Source organism: Hylobates moloch, unplaced genomic scaffold (assembly GCF_009828535.3).
Source record: "Hylobates moloch isolate HMO894 unplaced genomic scaffold, HMol_V3 SCAFFOLD_5, whole genome shotgun sequence".
NCBI classification, from domain to species: Eukaryota; Metazoa; Chordata; class Mammalia; order Primates; family Hylobatidae; genus Hylobates; species Hylobates moloch.
The window spans coordinates 69693825-69713297 of NW_026652280.1; the positions used below are offsets into that span (position 1 = coordinate 69693825).

At 44.6% G+C, this 19473-nt stretch overlaps 2 protein-coding genes across 4 annotated transcripts in view; both read right to left on the reverse strand.

Annotated features, from left to right (window-relative positions):
- The window catches only part of GNAL (G protein subunit alpha L), a 195084-nt gene that overhangs the window by 21942 nt on the left and 153669 nt on the right, over nt 1–19473 (reverse strand). The window lies entirely within an intron of this gene.
- On the reverse strand, nt 7657–10639 carry CHMP1B (charged multivesicular body protein 1B). Its single transcript, XM_032152838.2, has one exon. It carries the CDS (start codon nt 10509–10511, stop codon nt 9912–9914), a length of 600 nt encoding a protein of 199 aa, XP_032008729.1. The 5' UTR covers nt 10512–10639; the 3' UTR covers nt 7657–9911.

Below are 19473 nucleotides of genomic sequence, written 5' to 3' on the forward strand. Positions count from 1 at the left end.
CTTTAGTTTCGTAATCAAATCCAGATGTTGTTTGTGTGTGTGTGTGTATGACTGTGTGAATACGTGTAAGAGCGACTGAGTGTGGACAGCAAGTAGGTGGTGTGCAAGAGTAAATGCGTAAAAGTGTGTGTAAGGGTGTGAGAGTATGTGCGGAAAGTGTGCGAGAGCGAGAATGTGAGTGTGCATATGTGTGTGTGCTGGCAAACCTGGCGACACCTGTTGGTGTCAGGTCTGCCTGGCGCTCGCTGTGTCCCACACAAGGCAGGACGGGAGCCTAGGAAGGCTGTGCGCTGCTCTCAGGTGATGACCCTTCTGGGCCATTTCTCCAGCTCTTCTGCTGGGAAGCCACTGAACTCCCTCTCCTGAGTGACTACAGCCCCTGCACAGGCCTCCCCTGCCCTCTCTCTGCCAGCCTGGCTTTACCAAGGCATCTATCCAGGCTGCACGTTTCCCACTGAGTCTTGGTTGATCTGTTGTTATTTATCTTCTCCACCACCATGTTAGGCCCTCAGGGCAGGTCTCTGTCTTGACCACCTGGGAGTCCCTAGCACCTAGTGCAGGCCTCACTCCAGTAAATATGGTGGAATGAACCAGTGTCCTCTGTCCCCTTCTCCTTCTGCGGCTGGGACAGGTGGCCATTGAGGGCTGAGAGGCTGAGCCCCTCGGGGACCAACAAGCACTGGGAATGGGTTAATTGGCGAGCAGGAGACAATTCTGGAGACAGAGGGGCAGCAGAGGCTCTAGAAGGAAGAAGGAGAGCCAGCAGGAGGGAGGGGTCAGGGAGGCCCAAGCTCTCTGTTGGCGCTGGCATTGACGGGAGGCCCCAGTACTGAGGAGAGAGGATGGACTGCCTGGAGGCTGCGCTGGCTCCTTGCCTGCCATGCCAGTTGGCTGGTTCTGTCCCTGGGTAGGTAGAGGCAGCAGACATGTTCCCATGAGCATTTCACGCAGATGAGGGGATGTTGCCTCCCCATCTCCCCATCCTCCCGCACCAGCTCCTCTGCAGGCGCCTGTGAACCTCAGTGTGGGCAAAAGGGAGACGAAAGGGTTCAGAATACAAAACGCCACCCCAAAACGAGCCCTTCGGCATGTTGACTAATTGCAGCTGAAGGCACTTGAGAAGCCTCAGATGCAAGGCTGGCTGGCTGACCTCCCGCTCTGTCCCAAAAAGCAGGTCATGAAATCTTCCCTAAGAAACGTGCCCGCTCTGTACCAGGAAGAGGAGAATGTTCTTATCACCAGGGGCTGGGAGTCCACCCCAAAACTGATCTGTAGAAACCCACCAAAATAACCCCTGTCTTTCATTAGTCACTGCCCCACAAAGACTGACCCTAGAAACGAAACTTTCTCCTTTGTCACTTCTCCATAAATTTATCATCTTTTGTTAAAAGGGTATATTAGCTCTCAGTCCTAACGGCTTCTTTGGGTCTTCATTTTTCTTATGAAAGTTCCCGTGTGCATGTAAAAATATTAAACAAAATGTGTATGCTTTCCTCCTGTTAATCTGTCTTTGTTAGTTCACTCAGCTACAGAACCTAATGGGAAAGAGGGAAGTTCTTTTTCCTTCCCTACAGAGGTCAAAAGGGGTCCATTTTAGGAACCACTTGGCCAAAGACAGTAAGACTACATAATTTCCTTGGACATCTTAACTCCTTCCTTTTGGAAAGCTAGAGACAGTCCCTAGTGGCCAAAACTGAGGCATGGCCATGGGATGACATTTTGGCAGCCTTCACCCATGAACTTGGGTTTGGCACCCCCAGGGCAAGTAACCGAGAAGCAGAATACACAAAGGGGCAGGAGTGGATCTGCTGGTGTTTGGGATGGCCTTTCATAGGGATAGGAAGCAGTGGGGGCAAGTGTGACCTCAACTGTCATGAATGAGTCATTTCCCTGGAAGCCAAGGGAAACAGGCTATGGGAGTGGTGTCTGTGACTGCATTGTCTGGTGTGCAGTCATTAAAGAATGTCAGCCAGGTGCAGTGGCCCACGCCTTTAATCCCAGCACTTTGGGAGGTGGAGGTGGGTGGATCGCCTGAGGTCAGGAGTTCGAGACCAACCTGGCCAACACTGTGAAACCCCGTCTCTACGAAAAATACAAAAATTAGCCGGGTGTGGTGGCACACGTGCCTGTAATCCCAGCTACTTGAGAGGCTGAGGCAGGAGAATCGCTTGAACCCAGGAGGCAGAGGTTGTAGTGAGCCGAGATCACGCCACTGCACTCCAGCCTGGGTGATAGAGTGAGACTGTGTCTCAAAAAAAAAAAAAAAAGAATGTCAACTGCTCCTGGCTCCACAGAGATATGGCCCAGGTGACAGGGCTATTGAGAGGCCCAAGGGACCCTGATCAGCCAGTGGTGTCTTTGGAATAGGTGCTGCAAGCTCTGGGAGGTGCTACTGCGCACCAGAAGGTTGGTGAGTTGGCCAAGGGTGTGGAGCTGGCTCCAGAGGGGAAGGAACAAAGGGAAGGGACCCTCTGGGAGCTGGAGACACTTGGGAGCCTGGAGGCAGGAATTCCCTGCCATTGCCTGAGGCTTGGTTTAGAAAGTACAACGCAGTATTGGCATGGTGGTTGCTGGCCTGGAATGTGGTGGGGTGATGAGCGTGGCGGAAGGACACACTGAGTTCCTGACCATCCAGCAACAAAGAAGCAAAAAGACCTTGGAATCCATGAGAAGGTAGGAGAAGTTTCTGCCGGGGTGGGACGGGAGCTCTGAACTGGAGCTGGACAGTCAGACGGGTTTCTGGGTGAGAAGGCTGCTTCCGTCACAGGCCATGTGAGCTACAACAGTTGTATTCAGAAATGGTCGCGACTTTTGACAGGGTCCAGAGCAAGGGATACAGAAATGAATTCGCTCTGATGAAAAGAGCTGGAAGGAACTGAAAATTAAATATGAAGCCTGTGGCTATAGTTAGAGTTTAGGAAGTAACCTATTTAAAATGGGATGCACATAGGTTGGACGTAGGTGGGTGAATGTATTCAGATGATAATAACTAGTCTAAGTAGAAAGAATGAAGTATGGTTAACCAAAAAATGCCTCTGGAGTGCTAGAGAGATGTGATGAGAGGATGTGTGAGTGCATCTTCCTGTGCACTATGAAAGACCAGTGATTTTGAGATGCTGACAGCGATGAGGCTGGTGGGTCTTCCCCTGTTGACAACCTCCAAAATGGATATTCAGAGTCCTTCCAGCTCTGATTCTCAGACATCTAAGTGAGACGTGGGAGGTCTCATTGAACATTTCCAAGAGCTGCTTCTGATTTGTTACTGATGCTGAATGGTATCCTGAGTTCATGCATTTCAAGTTTGTGCAATGAAAATAAAATGTGAAAATTCACCCCAAAATGTGAATATGCCCCCAATTCTTTGAAAGACTTTCTAAGGAATAAATAATAGAGTGGTAGATTTCTGCCAGCCTTCTGCGTTGATCCTTGTTTCAACTGGCATAGTTCCAAGCATGTTGCAGAAGTACTTTTTCAAACTGGGGCTTCTGTGATTACACATGTAGAGAGAATTTTAACGAGGTCTCCCAAATCATACATAGAATTTTGCATATGATTACATTTTAAAGGGTTATAACATTGCCTCCTTAAATATGCCACTGCATGCTGACCAGAAGAATTAAGCAGATCTAAAAATCCCTTGCAGACTATTCACTCCAACATTAGATGCAGAGTTGCAAAACTGTACCACATTAGCATTGTAAAAAATCACTTGCATTGTAGACACTATAAGGAAGTAGTTAAAAAGAAATGTACTTTCTTTTTTTTATTATTTCCTGTGACAGCTGAGGACACTCATGTTTGCAGAAATGTTTTCATTTTCATTTAGATCCCCCTTCTGTTTGATATTAGCAAAAATAACAATGCACTGTTTATATCCCATCTGTTGTTGGCGTCAAAGAATTCTTATGCCCATGGAATTGATCATGAAGAGGAACAAGGAGAGTCATGAAAAGATGAAAACTATTCTGTTAAATGCCTTTGTAATTAAACTACTGGATCTGAGAAAAAAAGTACCAACTAAATTTCCATGTATTTAAAATTTTTTGTGTGTGAAAACATATAGCAATTGGAAATCTGTCAAGGCAAGTAAAAAACTTTTCCCAGTGTTAATGAAATTTGATTCATGATATTTATCTACAAGATATAAAAATATAGATGGATCCCAGATACTCAGGAGGCTGAGGCAGCAGGATCACTGGAGCCCAGGAGTTCGTACTGGTGGAGAAAAACATTACTCATATGGTGACAAAGTACCAGGCAGTTGTAATGCACAGCCAGAGTTAAGATCCCTGCTCCTTAAAAGGGGTTCCCAGACTCGCAGCATATCGGCGTCACTGGCACACCCACTGTGTCAGCATGTGCAGCTGAACCATGTCCCAGGTGATCAGCGATTCATGGTGACTCATCATCCAACAGCGTGTTCCTCTTGGCTTTCCCCGCTTTATGCTCTAATCTCTGCCTGAACCATCATTTCTCATGACTCCTGCGCTTCCTCCTTTCCACAGGGTAAAGTCCACACTTTTAATCTGGCCTCCAGCCCTTTGCGATCTGTTCAGTCTGCCCTTCAGTCTCTTTTAACATCACATGAACCCTCTACTAGTCAAAACTCCTTGTAGTTTTTGGCCTCTCAGATCCCGTGTCATTCCTGCTTTTTTTCCCCCTTTGAAACCTGAGATTAAACCCTGCTGGCTCTGGGAAGCCACTTCTAACTGCCATGACACAGCACAACATCCCTTTCTTCCGGCACTTACTGTTTCACAATTTGGTGAGCATGGCATGCTGCCTTATACTGTGATTTAATCCTTTTTAAAGGTTGAGGTATAAAATAATATAAAGTGTGTAAACAGTCCTGATCTTAAGTGTTCTTGATTTTTTTTTTTTTAACATCTGGGTACGCCTTGTCCATTTTTCTTTTTCTTTGTATGTTTTATCTACCTATCCGTACTGAATATCATTTAAGGGCAGAAGCATGTTCTCATCTCTAGAAAGAAGCCCCACATGGCCTGCATGTTTTGGACTAAATCTTTCCCTGGATTGTCATTTAAAATGTTTTTAAATTAAAAAAATTCTTTTTTTTTTTTTGAGACAGTCTCACTCTGTCACCCAGGCTGGAGTGCAGTGGCACAATCATGGCTCACAGCAACTTCCGCCTCCTGGGTTCAAGGGATTCTCCTGTCTCAGCCGCTCGAAGTAGCTGGGATTACAGGTGTGCACCACCATGCCTGGCTAATTATTTTTTTGGCATTTTTAGTAGAGACGGGGTTTCACCATGTTGGCCAGGCTGGTCTCGAACTCCTGACCTCAGGTGATCTGCCCACCTCGGCCTCCCAAACTGTTGGGATTACAGGTGTCAGCCATCATGCCCCACCTGTATTGTCATTTTGAGTAAACACTGCTGAATTGTTTGTCCTGGCATTTCTCAGCAAGGAGAGAGGATGTACAAACCCTGAAGAACAGAGACAAACATTTCATTGTGGACAAATGCTGTGAAGGAAGAGGACACAGCTCTTGAGTGTCCATACTTGGGACTCTGTGCGCTTAGGGTGCCTGCTTTACCTGCCTGTCTGCTGTCATCAGAAAGCTCGAGGCACTATCAGGAGTGAGCACCCAGGCCAGGCACACGTTCGCTATGCAGTGCAAGGAGCCCACTGTGGGAGGCACCACACCAGGCCCAGAGATTGACACTATGACAGACACTGCCTGGCCCAGGCTCCCTATGGAATTTGCAATCTAATGTAGAAAAACAAACCTAGGTAAACCAGATAGCATTTTGCTAATTCCAGTCAGTTGATTAAACACAAAAACAAAAACAGGGGTCTGTTCATCAGTTTCCCTAGCGTCCACTGGCTTGTAGCTTTTTGCTATAAAGATCTTGAGCTTTGGACTTTAGCTACAGAATTGCCAATAGGATGTTGTGTTTTTGCAGAGCAAGTCCCTACCTTCTGCTTTATAGTGTGCTTGGCCAGCTGATGCTGATACTATGCTCAGTTAATAAGGTTCTCTTATCAGACTGGTGCTTATTTTCAGCAGTCTTTTTTTTTTTTTTTGAGATGGAGTTTCGCTCTTGTTGCCCAGGCTGGAGTGCAATGGCGCAATCTCGGCTCACTGCAACCTTCACCTCCCGGGTTTAAGCAATTCTCCTGCCTCAGCCTCCCAAGTAGCTGGGATTACAGGCATGTGCCACCATGCCCAGCTAATTTTGTATTTTTAGTAGAGACAGGGTTTTTCCATGTTGGTCAGGCTGGTCTTGAACTCCCGACCTCAGGTGATCTGCCTGCCTCGGCCTCCCAAAATGTTGGGATTACAGGCATGAGCCACTGCGCCTGGCCCAGCAGTCTTTTCCAAATCAAAGACAGCAGGGCGGGCACACAGTGTCCAAGCCTCATGGTCTGCCTGTATTTAAAAGGCATCTAGATACATTGGCATTCCTTCAGCAAGAAACAGCTTTACTAAGAAAATTCTCCAGCAGCACCACACACAGTATCATCTGGGTTCCTGAACTGAAATAAACTAAAAGTAGAGGAAAGCATTTTGTGTATTAATCCAGTCTACCTTTTTTCTTTCAATCCTAAATCCACGTTAGAAATTGTGCACTTGAAGGCGGAAAAATGAAAGGAAGAAATATAACTAGTAGTTAAATGGAAGATTAACTAGTTCCCTGATGTGTTTCAGTTGGATACTTTTGTAAATTATACCCATCTTTGGTGTGGGGAAGTTTCAATGTGAAAGAGAATCTTGTAGTCATGAAGAAACAATTACAGTGAAGAAGCCAGGGGGCCAGGCGCGGTGGCTCACGCCTGTAATCCCAGCACTTTGGGAGACCGAGGCAGGCGGATCACTTGAGGGTCGGGAGTCTGAGACAAGCCTGGCCAACATGGTGAAACCCCGACTCTATTAACAAAAAAAAAAAAAAAAAAAAAATTAGCCAGGTGTGTTGGTGTGCATCTGTAGTCCCAGCTACTCAGGGGGCTGAGGCAGGAGGATCGCTAGAACCTGGGAGGTGGAGGCAGCAGTGAGCCAAGATCGTGGTGGCACTCCAGCCTGGGCGACAGAGTGAGACTCCGTCTCAAAACAGCTACAACAAAAATAAGCCAGGGCTCCTAGAAATACGCAAGAAAAAGCCATACTAACCAAACAAAAATTTAAGTGGTAAGACTGAGGGTGAATTTGGAAAAATATGCTTTCTGAACAAAATCTACCTCAGAATTTTTTTTTCCTTTTTTTGAGACTGAGTTTCATTCTCGTTGCCCAGGCTAGAGTGCAATGGCGCAATCTTGGCTCACCTCAACCTCCGCCTCCCAGGTTCAAGCAATTCTCCTGCCTCAGCCTCCTGAGTAGCTGAGATTACAGGTGTGCACCACCACGCCCAGCTAGTTTCATATTTTTAGTAGAGGCGGGGTTTCTCCATGTTGGTCAGGCTAGTCTCAAACTCCTCACCTCAGGTGATCTGCCCACCTCAGCCCCCCAAAGTGCTGGGATTACAGGAGTGAGCCACTGTGCCCTGCAATTCTTTTTTCTTAAATATTTTTTAAAACAGGATGCACACTCACATCCAATAACATGCAGTTTAAAATGATTTAATTGACAAATTCTTGTGATTTACATTTCAGTATTTAATCAACTGCAAAAGTGAGGAAATAAGTCATGGGCCTGTAGTGCTTTTGAAAATAATATTTATGACTCATAAAAATGTACATTCATAATAGTATGACATGAACATATTTTAAGAAAGTTCAAGCATATACAAGCATTGTTTAATCTCACAAAATATATTAATTTTGTTGGGAATATTTGCATTATAAAAGGGTCTTCAGTTTACCAAAGGGTTCAACACTAACCTATTTTTAAAGTTGTAATTATTTTTTCCAATCTAAAGGGGGTTAAGGCCAGCTGCAGTGGCTCAAGCCTATAATCCCAGCACTTTGGGAGGCTGACGTGGGCGGATCACCTGAGGTCAGGAGTTCAAGACCAGCCTGGCCAACATAGTGAAACCCTGTCTCTACTAAAAATACAAAAAAATTAGCTGGGCATGGTGGTGCGCACCTGTAATCCCAGCTACTCGGGAGGCTGAGGCAGGAGAATCACTTGAACCCGGGAGGCGGAGGTTGCGGTGAGCCGAGATCGCGCCACGGCACTCCAGCCTGGGCAACAGAGCGAGACTCTGTCTCAAAAATAAACTAAAAGAGAGGTTAAGACTCATGCTGTCTTCACACATGGCCCTGCACAACCATGTGGAGGACAGGAGACACGACCTTCTAAGAGGGATATTCTTGAGAGATGCTGGGCAGACAACCAACAAGGGTCCCTTAAAGCACACTTCTGAACAACGTCCAGTCAAATGTAAAATAACTTAAATATGAAGGCCACTCCTCATTTGCACGCACCTGTTATACTTTTTTTCCTTACTCATTTACACTGGGAAACATGTTATAATAGTGAATCGTTGGTTATGAATCCTTCAAAGAACTTGGAAGGGCCCCTATAATTATTTTCTGAAACAATGGAATTCTCTTATGGAAAAATCTTCCAGTGAAGGAAAGGGTAAGTTAAAAAAAACTTGAATTAACTTAGGTTAGTATACTTGCCAAGGCAAAAGCAAGTTACTTTTCTCCATGTTTCCAGGCTATGAGAAAGTGGTGGCTACATGCTTTACTTTTCAGCCAGAAAATACGCACTGCCATTCCTGAGAAGACGGCAGGCAGCACAGCCGGGCTCCAGCCTTAAAGAGTCAAGCTTTCTCCTTCCTTCCAGTCCTACCTCTTTACTTCTCAGACTTCCAGCTGGCTGGATGTATACATAAACGACCTGCATGGCTAAGTAAAACATTCCAACTTATATTTTCAAGGTTTTCAAAGAGTTCTTGCTTTTGGACAAATTAATAAATGCAAATTAGAACTTAAAATGCAGTTCTAATTTTATTTCTATTTTTGGTTGTTAAAATCAAAACAAAACCTACACACACACAGTCCCAGGGATTTCCTCAAACGAATCAACAGTTCTTTGGCAATGTTAAGAGTGTGTAACATGACTGCCGTGCTAATTAGCATAATTTATAAGACGTCTAATAGCGTTGAAACAGGAAAATAACTATAATCTTGTTAGAGAAGTTCGTTTGAAAGACACTGTCAAATGTCACACTTTCTAAGTCTTTTTAAAAACTCAATTTAGTAAGTAGAAAATATAAATGAACAAATTTAATTTTTCCAGATAATAAAGGAAGTTATTCGGCATTTTTCCCAGTTACGCAAAGACAATTATCACATGAAAAATTATAGAATGTAAGCAGTAAGAGAGTATTATGCAAAAATATCCTAAGGTAATTTCAGTATAAATTATAGGACCAGATTTATTAATAATAAACGTTATGAGAACAATCAATTGCAGTCTCACTGTGAAGGCAAAAACAAAACGAAAACCAAAACCCAAAGGATAAACAGAAATAGCACAGTCCACCGAATACACTGCATGGTGTTTATAACTGTATAACCAAAATAAGTAATCTTTCCCCTCTCTTTAACTTTTATGCACCACCTGCCATTCTAGATACTATCAATCACACTAAATAATAATAAAAACCAACCACCTTCAATCTGATCATTCTGGGCAGAAAACTGAATACAGTTTTGACCAGATCTTCGAGAACGATTCATATACACGAAATTAACTAGTTCTGTTAAAAGGCTGCTATAAAAATACCATCATTACGAGCTATACAGAACTTTCGAATCCAGCTAAGAGTGGAGAAATACTGAATTTCTTAATTTATCTGGAGAGGGCTGTAAACCCAAAGGTAGAAGGGCATTTCAGCATTCTGGCGTGTTCAGAGTTTCTAGGGTATAGTATCTCTCTAACACACAGAGAGCATTTCAAAGGATGGCTATGGCCAGGAAACCTCAGAGCGGGTTCTGCCGTCACACTTGATCCCGAAGGCGGGCCAGTCTCTGAGAAAGTTCATCCTGCTCCGCCGAAGCCACGCTCGTGCCCACGGAGCCGGTCTGCCCCTGCGGCAGCTCCATGTTGAGGTCGAGGCCCGCCTCATCTGCCATTTCCTGGAGCAGCATATCCACTTGGTTCTGGGGAGTGGTGAGCGTCGTCGTGCTGCTCATCGTGTCTTCCATTTGCTGCGTCTGGACGTCCAGAGTCTCAAACTGGTGCTCGAATTTGTCCATCAAAGCAGAAATCTTCTCCAGATTCATGGTCTTCAATGTCGCATCCATCGACTTAACCACACCAGCCATCGACTTGGTCACCTTGCCCATCGTCACCGCCGTCTGGACCCTGGCAGCCACTGCATCGACTCGCGCACTCATTCTCAAGAAATTCACCGCCTGGTTCTTCTGGCGGATGGCATTTTCGGCGTGTATCCTCGCAACTTCCATGTTGCCCTTCTGAATGGCCTTTTTAATTTTGGCCTTTTCGGCCTTTTCCTCCTTATCGCATTTTTTGGCACTCCTACTCAGTTCTTTGGCCGCGAACTTCAGGTTGAACAGGTGTTTCTCCATGTTAGACATAGTCGGACGGCTCCTTTGGGTCGGCGGCCCGGCTGAGACGTGCGCGGAAGGCAGAGAAGGTAAGGTAAGTCCGCTCCCGGCCGCCGCTCCTTTGTTTTGGTCCCACTTCCTGTTTCTACTGTGCGCGGCGCAGATGGTGACGTCAGAGTCCAGCGCCAAAGGCGGGGCCTGCGGGACGGACGGCGCCGGGGTGGGGCCTGTAGGACGTAAGACGCCAGGGGCCGCGCATGCAGGGGGATTCTGGCCGGACGCTCCGGCGCTGCGGAGGGGGACGTTCGCTTCCTGCGCTGCGTTCTACCCGGTTTTTAAAGTTCTTAACGCATTAGTCAATTCACAAAAATTAGTGCCCCCACGCACTTTCCTAGTAATAAATCTACCGAAGTAGACAGGATCTGTGGAGACCCGCGTGTAAAATTACCCAAGCTCCAAACTTGGCGGGCTTTATAAAGGGTGACTGGCTAGCGGGCTAAAAACCAGCCAAACATCAGCTAGGTCTTCGCACTAACGCTTGCTTTATTAGCATGGGTAATTTCCACTTTCTCAGGGGAACTGGAAACCATGGATACATTAAAAACAAAAACATTAAAACAATACATTAAAAACAAGCGGGTCATTGACGCGTCTCCATCTTTGACTACAATTTGTGCTAGAGTTCTGTAATACCTTTTTATTGCATTGGGTGAAAATAACCTTCAAAACTGGCACCACCAAATTTATACTTTGGAAGTTCAGCTTCTAGGTGAGTTGCCAGCAATTATCCAAAAATCGTCCCGTGGCTTAGTAATAAAAAGACCCATCTTTTGCTGACACCATTCTATCTTTTTGATGTTTTATAAATATCCAAGGAACTTCACTCACATTTAAGTTTGACAGGCTAAACTGTCATTTTAAATTATGCAGGCAGAGTATGGTGAGATATTAGGACCCACACCCACGGGCATACATCAAAACTGTCACTATGTATTACGCCCTTTAAAAATGCTGGCTTTCAAATGGCAGCAATGTGTGCTGTCACTTTTCTCTTTAGAAAGATTCCTCCGATACAGCAATAACAATGTAAGAAGACCGAATCTGCCCTAATGAGGTAGGCTGAAAATGAACCCTGAGAGCGAATTCTGTTTAGAGATCATTTTAATCCAGCAGTCCGCCACTTCGCTTAGCTTCCTGTGATAGCTTGCCAGTCAGTTTCACACCACAAGACCTGAAGACATAGCTTTGATGTTTTCACTCTCTTGCTCCAAACCCCGGGCATGGAGGCTAAACCTGCTGTGCAGCATGCTGGCTCCCTTGTCTTTCGCGCCCCTCCGCCTCCGCCAGTCAAAGCAAACCGCAGCATGGAATTTGAGCATTATTTGTGTCATTTGGCCAGCGGGGAGAATGTGACTGACGCCCGGTCCTGTGGCTATGCTGTTCCTGTTGCCTGGATTTACTGTCCATGCATCTCTGCCTATTGACACCCTGCCAGTCCTTCAAAACCCACCTTCACCATGGAGCCTCCCCAGGACTCCTCCTCTGTGTGGCCATACTACAGGGCACATTGCCTGGCAAGGGGTCTGTGTGTATAGGTCACCTGTTACAGTGTGAACTACTTGGATGCAGACAACACTGATTCCTTCCCCTCTCCATGGAGCCCAGCAGGTGCTCTGCGCACAGCAGCCACTAAATCCAGATGGCGTTGCTGAATTTAATTGTATTTCAGAGGGGATAGGATGTTACTCTAGTTAGCAGCTTAGCTATGGTTCCTTTTTGCCCCGCAAAGCAGTAGAACTCTTTTTCCAAATGAAACTTTTCTAGAAATGGAATATAAACAACCAAAAAAAAAAAAAAAAAAGAAAGGGAAGAAATCTGTTCAAAGTGGATATAGAGAGCTTAGGCCCCCTACTCTGCTCACCCTCCATTCCACTCTTCCCTTCTTTTAGGTCCTGGTTTTTCTTGGAATTTGCAAACAAGTTTCATATCCAGCTTCCATGTCATGCTCCATAGTTTTCTTTTTTCTTTTCTTTCTTTCTTTTTTTTTTTTTTTTGAGATGAAATCTTGCTTCGTCACTCAGGCTGGAGTGCAGTGGTGTGATCTTGGCTTACTGCAGCCTCCGCCTTCTGGGTTCAAGCGATTCTCCTGCCTCAGCCTCCCGAGTAGCTGGGATTACAGGCACACACCAGCACTACCAGCTCATTTTTGTATTTTCAGTACAGCTGGGGTTTCGCCATGTTGGCCAGGCTGGCCTCAAACTCCTGACCTCAGTTGATGTGCCCACCTTGGCCTTCCAAAGTGCTGGGATTACAGGCATGAGCCATCATGCCCAGCCCATAGTTTTCTTAATGACAAGTTCTGACTAAATGAGATGGTTTGGAATATAATCGTGAGAGACTCTGATAGATGATGATGATAATGACAACTAACATTAATAAAGTACTTATGCACCAGACATTGTTCTGGGCACTTTACATAAATTAACTCATTTCAGCTTCGCAAACCCTATGAAGTAGATACTATAAATGTCTCCAGTTCACAGGTAATGAAAAGGAAGCAGAGAGAGCTAAGAAACTTGCCTGAACCCACACATTAGGTTAAGTGTTAGAAACCGGATTCCATGGATGTATTGGGACCAGTAATAAGGCAATAGGGAATCCAATAAACATGAATTAATAAGAATAAAATAATGATCATCATGTAGCCTAAAGAAAGTTGACTTTCCAGCTGTTTTTTTGAGAAGACAGAGTTGCATTGACTGCAAAGTTAATATGAACTTTATAAAGTGTGGTTGTTGACTGGGCACGGTGGCTCAGGAATGTAATCCCAGCAGTTTGCAGGGCTAAGGTGGGTGGATCGCTTGAGGCCAGGGGTTCAAGACCAGCCTGGCCAACCTGGGGAAAGCCCGTCTCTACTAAAAATACAAAAATTAGCTGGGTGTGGTGGCGCATGCCTGTAATCCCAGCCACTTGGAAGGCTGAGGCAGGAGAATTGCTTGAACTGGAAAGGTGGAGGTTGCAGTGAGCTGAGATCACGCCAGTGCACTCCAGCCTGGGTGACAGAGAGAGACTCCCTTTCAAAAAAAAAAAAAAAAAAAAAGAAAAAGTATGGTTGCTAAAAGAAGTTGCTATCACCTGAAGCTACATTCCTTGGATGATGACACCTCTACTTTCTGTGCTGGAGAGAAGGGATAGGTGGAGTTCCAGAAGCCATCTTCCCAGAGAGACCAGGGCAGACTAGAATTCTGAAGAGAAGGCTGTTCTCCTTCTCTCCCTGACAGTTCCCCAGCCCTGCCCTCTTCTTTCTCTTACCAACACCCCAGCCATTTCCACGGTGTTCAATAGGATCCATAGCTAACTGCTCTCATGTTCACATTTCCAGGGAGAGATTTGCTTCTGAGCTCCAAACCCATATGCCCAGCTGTCTCCTTGGTGCTGGGTGCTTTGTGGTCCAAGACTGATTGGCAACTCCTCAAAGTGACTGAACTCAGTCCTTTCCCCCAAATCTGCTCACTCCCATTTACTACTGGCACCTCCATCTACCTTGTCATTCAAGTTGGATTCGGAAGAATTATCTCTGACCACCGTGGTATCTGAATCTGCATCTGCCCTGGCTCTAAGATTTTTCCATTCTTTATATTCCATTGAGGTTGACAACCTTCAGGGTCTGTTTCAGCTTGGTACGCTTTCTCTTTTTGTGTATCTAGCAAAAGGAAGATTATTTTGGGATTATTATTAAAGGAGGTTTTGGTCCTACAACCATGCTGATTGTACGTGAAAATGTTTTGGACCCAATGCAGATGTGAAAACAGAACATACAGTTTATAATGACTGGAATTGTTTAGCAACTACCACATTAACATTGAAACCTTGCAAGTCCCATAGCCAAATTTTGTCTTAGTGAAAAAAAAGAAATTTTTGATTAAAGTGCAGACATTTCTAGAAAGCTGCGGGTCAAACCAGTTAATTATTTTTATCATGAAATGGAGAAGAAAAATATGCTATCGTTTGGCACATCTGGCTGATTTCTTTTCTTTCCTTACTTTGAAATAATACAAGTGGTTAAAATGAAAATATTTAAGCAGGACAGTTTTACTTCATTGGAAAACAATCATTTGCTAAGTCTGAAGTCACTCAAAAAATAAAAAAAGAGAAAATAAAAGATAGGAAAAACAATTTTCTCGTGTGTGTTAAACTATTTCTGGATTCTCATCGGTATGTTTCTGGTGATTTTGAAATGTTATACCTCAAACTAAGGGCTCCTCCTCACTTATCACAGTTTGCATTTTTTGCATATATTTGTGTTTGATCAGCAGCAGGCTTTCCTATTAGATGTGGCATGGTGACCTTTGGTTGACTACCTATACCTGGTACTATTCAACCTCTGGAAAACAGATACCCAATAAATTTCTGTTGAATGTAGGAATATATGAATGCAGCCAAAGGAAATAGCATTGGATACATATTCACTTGGTGGCCATTTTGAGGAATACATTACATATGTGTATATATATATATATAACACATTACATACATATATAATATTAATTTATTACACATATTATGTACTAAACGTATGTATACATATTTTCCTCTATATCACCTTTTTTATTGGGGAACACAGCTAGAATTAAAAACGCTGAGACTCCTCAAGCCTTGGGAAATTGCAAAGTCACTGTCCAGGGCTGGGTGTGATGGCTGATGCCTGTAATCACAACACGTTGGGAGGATGAGGTGGCCCAGGAGTTTGAGGTTGCAGTGGGCTACGATCGCGCCACTGCACTCCATTCGGGGTGACAGAACAAGATCTTGTCTCAAAAACAACAACAACAAAACAAAACCAAAGTCACTGTCCCTCAAAACATGTTAACAGCAGCCTGGGCAAGATGGCAAGACCCTGTCTCTACAAAAAATAAAAAATAAAAATTAGCTGGGCATGGTAGCATGTGCCTGTAGTCCCAGCTACTTGGGATCCTGAGGTGGGAGGATCTCTGTGTCCAGGAGTTCGAGACTACAATGAGCTATAATCATGCCACTGTACTCCAGCCTGGCTGACAGAGTGAATCTCTCTCTCTCTCTCTCTATATATATATATATATATACACACACACACACACATATGTATATTAAAATGATATCAAGATTAAAAATAAAAATAAGAAACAGTTAGAAGGAAATAGAACAGCAGCACGTAAACAGAATTCTGCATTCCTCCATCTGCAGTTTAAATGCATAGTTTATTATTCCTCTTGGTGATGTGGTGAGTTAATACTGTTATGAGGAACCTAACTTCCATGTTAGTCGAATTTGGCATTCACTCATTTAGCAACACAGTGATTCTCCTTCTCCTTCTCTACACTGAACAACTTACCACTTTGAGAAGCTGCAAATGAAATCTCAACACACCTGTCCCTCTAAGGCTGGTACAGGATGCCTCTCTTTTCTGGCCTCAATTTCCTCATTTATAAAGCTGGAAAAATAAGGCCTATGATCTAACAGTGGGTAATAATCCCTCATCAGGTCAGATCACCAGAGAGGGCCACTCAGAACCGCTTAACTTAAAAAATCCCTGAAACAAGACTTACTAAGAGAAAAAAATGTATTATTTAAGTGGCGTTTTCCTGGCAGTTTGTAATGGATGTTTGCAAATATCGTGAAGACCATATAGAGCTGACACAGCAAAACTGAGAAGGCTGAGTGGGCCCCTTCTCTCCGTCTCTCTCTCCCCCTCTCCCTCCCTCTCTCTTTCTCCTCTCTCTCTCTCTCTTTTCTCTTCCTTCCTTCTCCCTCCCTCCCTCCCTCCCTTCCTTCATTTCTTTCCTTCAGGGTGTCACTCTGTCACCTGGAGTGGCGCAAGCTACCTCTGCCTTAACTGGGCCCATTTCTCTCTGACTCCTCTAGTTGGAGAGCATTTTGTAGGAAGAACATCTACTCCTTTGGTCGGGTTCCTACAAACGAACGTACAAACTCAAGCAATATGGCAGGGAACCAAACACGTGAAATATTGTTAGGTCTATGAAACACACGATATATTCCCCTTTCCAATCCGTGTTCCTATTATTTTTTAGCAGTCTTTATTATGCTACTTTTTTTTTTTATTTTCAAGAAAAGTGTACTCTCCTGCACACAGCATTTTGCCATATCTCACAGCTGTCTGGTTGACTACTGGGAAACATAGTTTATTCTGAAAACATGCTTCTGGATGGAAAATGATTTTACTATTACAAACCTGAAGACAGAAGGACAGGATTGCATCTGGCGTAATACGGTACAAATCCCACCTCTGAAGGAATATGGAAGCCAGTTGTTCTTACATAATTTTTATGTTTTAACCTGAACATTAAGCTTACAATCTATAAGTTAAAAATAGCGAGGCCAGGCGCGGTGGCTCACATCTGTACTCCTAGCACTTTCGGAGGCTGAGGTGGGCGGATCACGAGGTCAGGAGATCGAGACCAGCCTGGCTAACATGGTGAAACCCTGTCTCTACCAAAAATACAAAAATTACCCGGGTATGGTGGCACATGCCTGTAGTCCCAGCTACTTGGGAGGCTGAGGCAGGAGAACCGCTTGAACCCAGGAGGTGGAGGTTGCAGTGAGCCAAGATCGCGTCATTGTACTCCAGCCTGGGCAACAAGAGCGAAACTCCATCTCAAATAAAATAAAATAAATCGAAAAATAAATAAATAAAAAATAAAAATACCAAATGTACAAATTGGCCAGTTAATTTTGTTGCACATTAAAATCTTCTCTCATCCTCCTCGGGGAGCACCTTCTGTTCATGATGGGAACAGATTGTGAGAAGTCAGGAGCTTTTCCCAGGGCTAGTTTGCATTGAGTATTGGTAGATGGTGGTGGAGGGAAAAAGCATTTTTCTTCTTCATTGCTGTTCCCGGGGACATGTGTGTGCAGCTGACTCACTCATACCCTTAACTGATGCTGTGATTGATCTGCCTTAGACCCAGCTTTTACTTAGCATCATGTCTCAATTAGATTAAGTTTAAGGCACAAGTGATTTAAAACGGCCATGGCCACAGAATGGAGAGCACTGGTTTCAGCAACCATGTATCCTGAGAATCTTTCTATTTATTTATTTATTTATTTTGAGATAGAGTCTCACTCTGTCACCCAGGTTGGAGTACAGTGGTGTGATCTCAGCTCACTGCAACCTCTGCCTCCCGGGTTCAAGCGATTCTCCTGCCTCAGCCTAATGAGTAGCTGGGACTACAGGCGCCCGCCACCACACCCAGCTAATTTTTGCATTTTTAGTAGAGACAGGGTTTCACCGTGTTGGCCAGGCTGGCCTTAAACTCCTGACCTCAGGTGATCTGCCTGCCTCGGCCTCTCAAAGTGCTGGGATTACAGGCATGAGCCACTGTGCCCGGCCCTGAGAACCTTTCAATTTAAAATCCCTTCAATTCTAGTCTAACCCACACACTTCATGTAAAGTAAGGAGTCATTAGCCATTAGTGTCCATGGAGGGGTAATCTTGGCCATTTCTTTTCATCAAGGAATAACTGCAATTAAACTTTTCGGCCAAAATATAAAGTTTTTTTTTTTTTTGAGATGGAGTTTCACTCCTGTTGCCCAGGCTGGAGTGCAATGGCGCAATCTCGGCTCACTGAAACCTCTGCCTCCCAGGTTCAAGCGATTCTCCTGCCTCAGCCTCCCGAGTAGCTGGGATTACAGGCATGCACCACCACACCCTGCTAATTTTGTATTTTTAGTAGAGATGGGGTTTATCCATGTTAGGCTGGTCTCGAACTCCCAACCTCAGGTGATCGGCCCACCTCGGCCTCCCAAAGTGCTGGGATTACAGGTGTGAGCCACCGTGCCTGGTGACATAACGATTTTGTTAGTTTAAGCTAGTGTCTTTTGTTAGGAAGCAAAATGGTATTAGAAATCAAATATGGCCGGGCGTGGTGGCCACGCCTGTAATCCTAGCATTTTGGGAGGCCGAGGTGGGCAGATCATGAGGTCAGGAGATCGAGACCATCCTGGATAACACGGTGAAACCCCGTCTCTACTAAAAATACAAAAAAATAGCCAGGTGCAGTGGTGGGCGCCTGTAGTCCCAGCTACTTGGGAGGCTGAGGCAGGAGAATGGCGTAAACCCGGGAGGCGGAGCTTGCAGTGAGCCGAGATCGCGCCACTGCACTCCAGTCTTTGGGCGACAGAGCAAGGCTCTGCCTCAAAAAAAAAAGACATCAAATATAACAACTTGGTGAGTCCTACTAGAAATAATTTATTTTTAACATCTGTTTATTTCTTTCCTTTTTTTCTTTTCTTCTTATCTATTTATTTTTGAGACAGCGTCTTGCTCTGTTGCCCAGGCTGGAGTGTAGTGGTGCGATCTCAGCTCACTGCAACCTCCACCTCCCCACTTCAAGTGATTCTCCTGCCTCAGCCTCCTGAGTAGCTGGGATTACAGGTATGCACCACCACTCCCGGCTAATTTTTGTATTTTTAGTAGTAAAAAATTTAAAATATTTTCTATTTTTAGTAGGTGAAACCATATTGGTCAGGCTGGTCTTGAACTCCTGACCTCAGGTGATCCACCCACCTTGGCCTCCCAAAGTGCTGGGATTACAGGCGTGAGCCACCGCACCCAGCCCCTTTTTTCTTTTTTTTTAGCGACAGGGTCTTGCTTTGTTGTTCAGCTGCAGTACAGTGGCACAATCATAGTCCACCATAGCCTCAAACTCTTGGGCTCAAGGGATCTTTTCACCTTGGCCTCCCAACACGTTATTACAGGCATGAGCCACTGTGCCTGGCCTTAACATCTCTTCAGAATGTGAAAAATCCTTTAACAAAGCAGAATACTTCTTATCACTTTTGTACCTTTATAATGTACCATAATAGCATTCAGTTTCTTCTGAAACAGTCAACACCCTAAAGTCACTCAACAGTGAAACAGTCAACACTCAAACAGTCAACAGTCGAAAGGAGGCCAAAGAGGAATGTTTTTAAAAGAATTGCTAACTTTACAATG

Bases quoted from the DNA above. Each gene is read 5' to 3' on its own strand.
- CHMP1B (XM_032152838.2), bottom strand. From the start codon at position 10,511: ATGTCTAACATGGAGAAACACCTGTTCAACCTGAAGTTCGCGGCCAAA.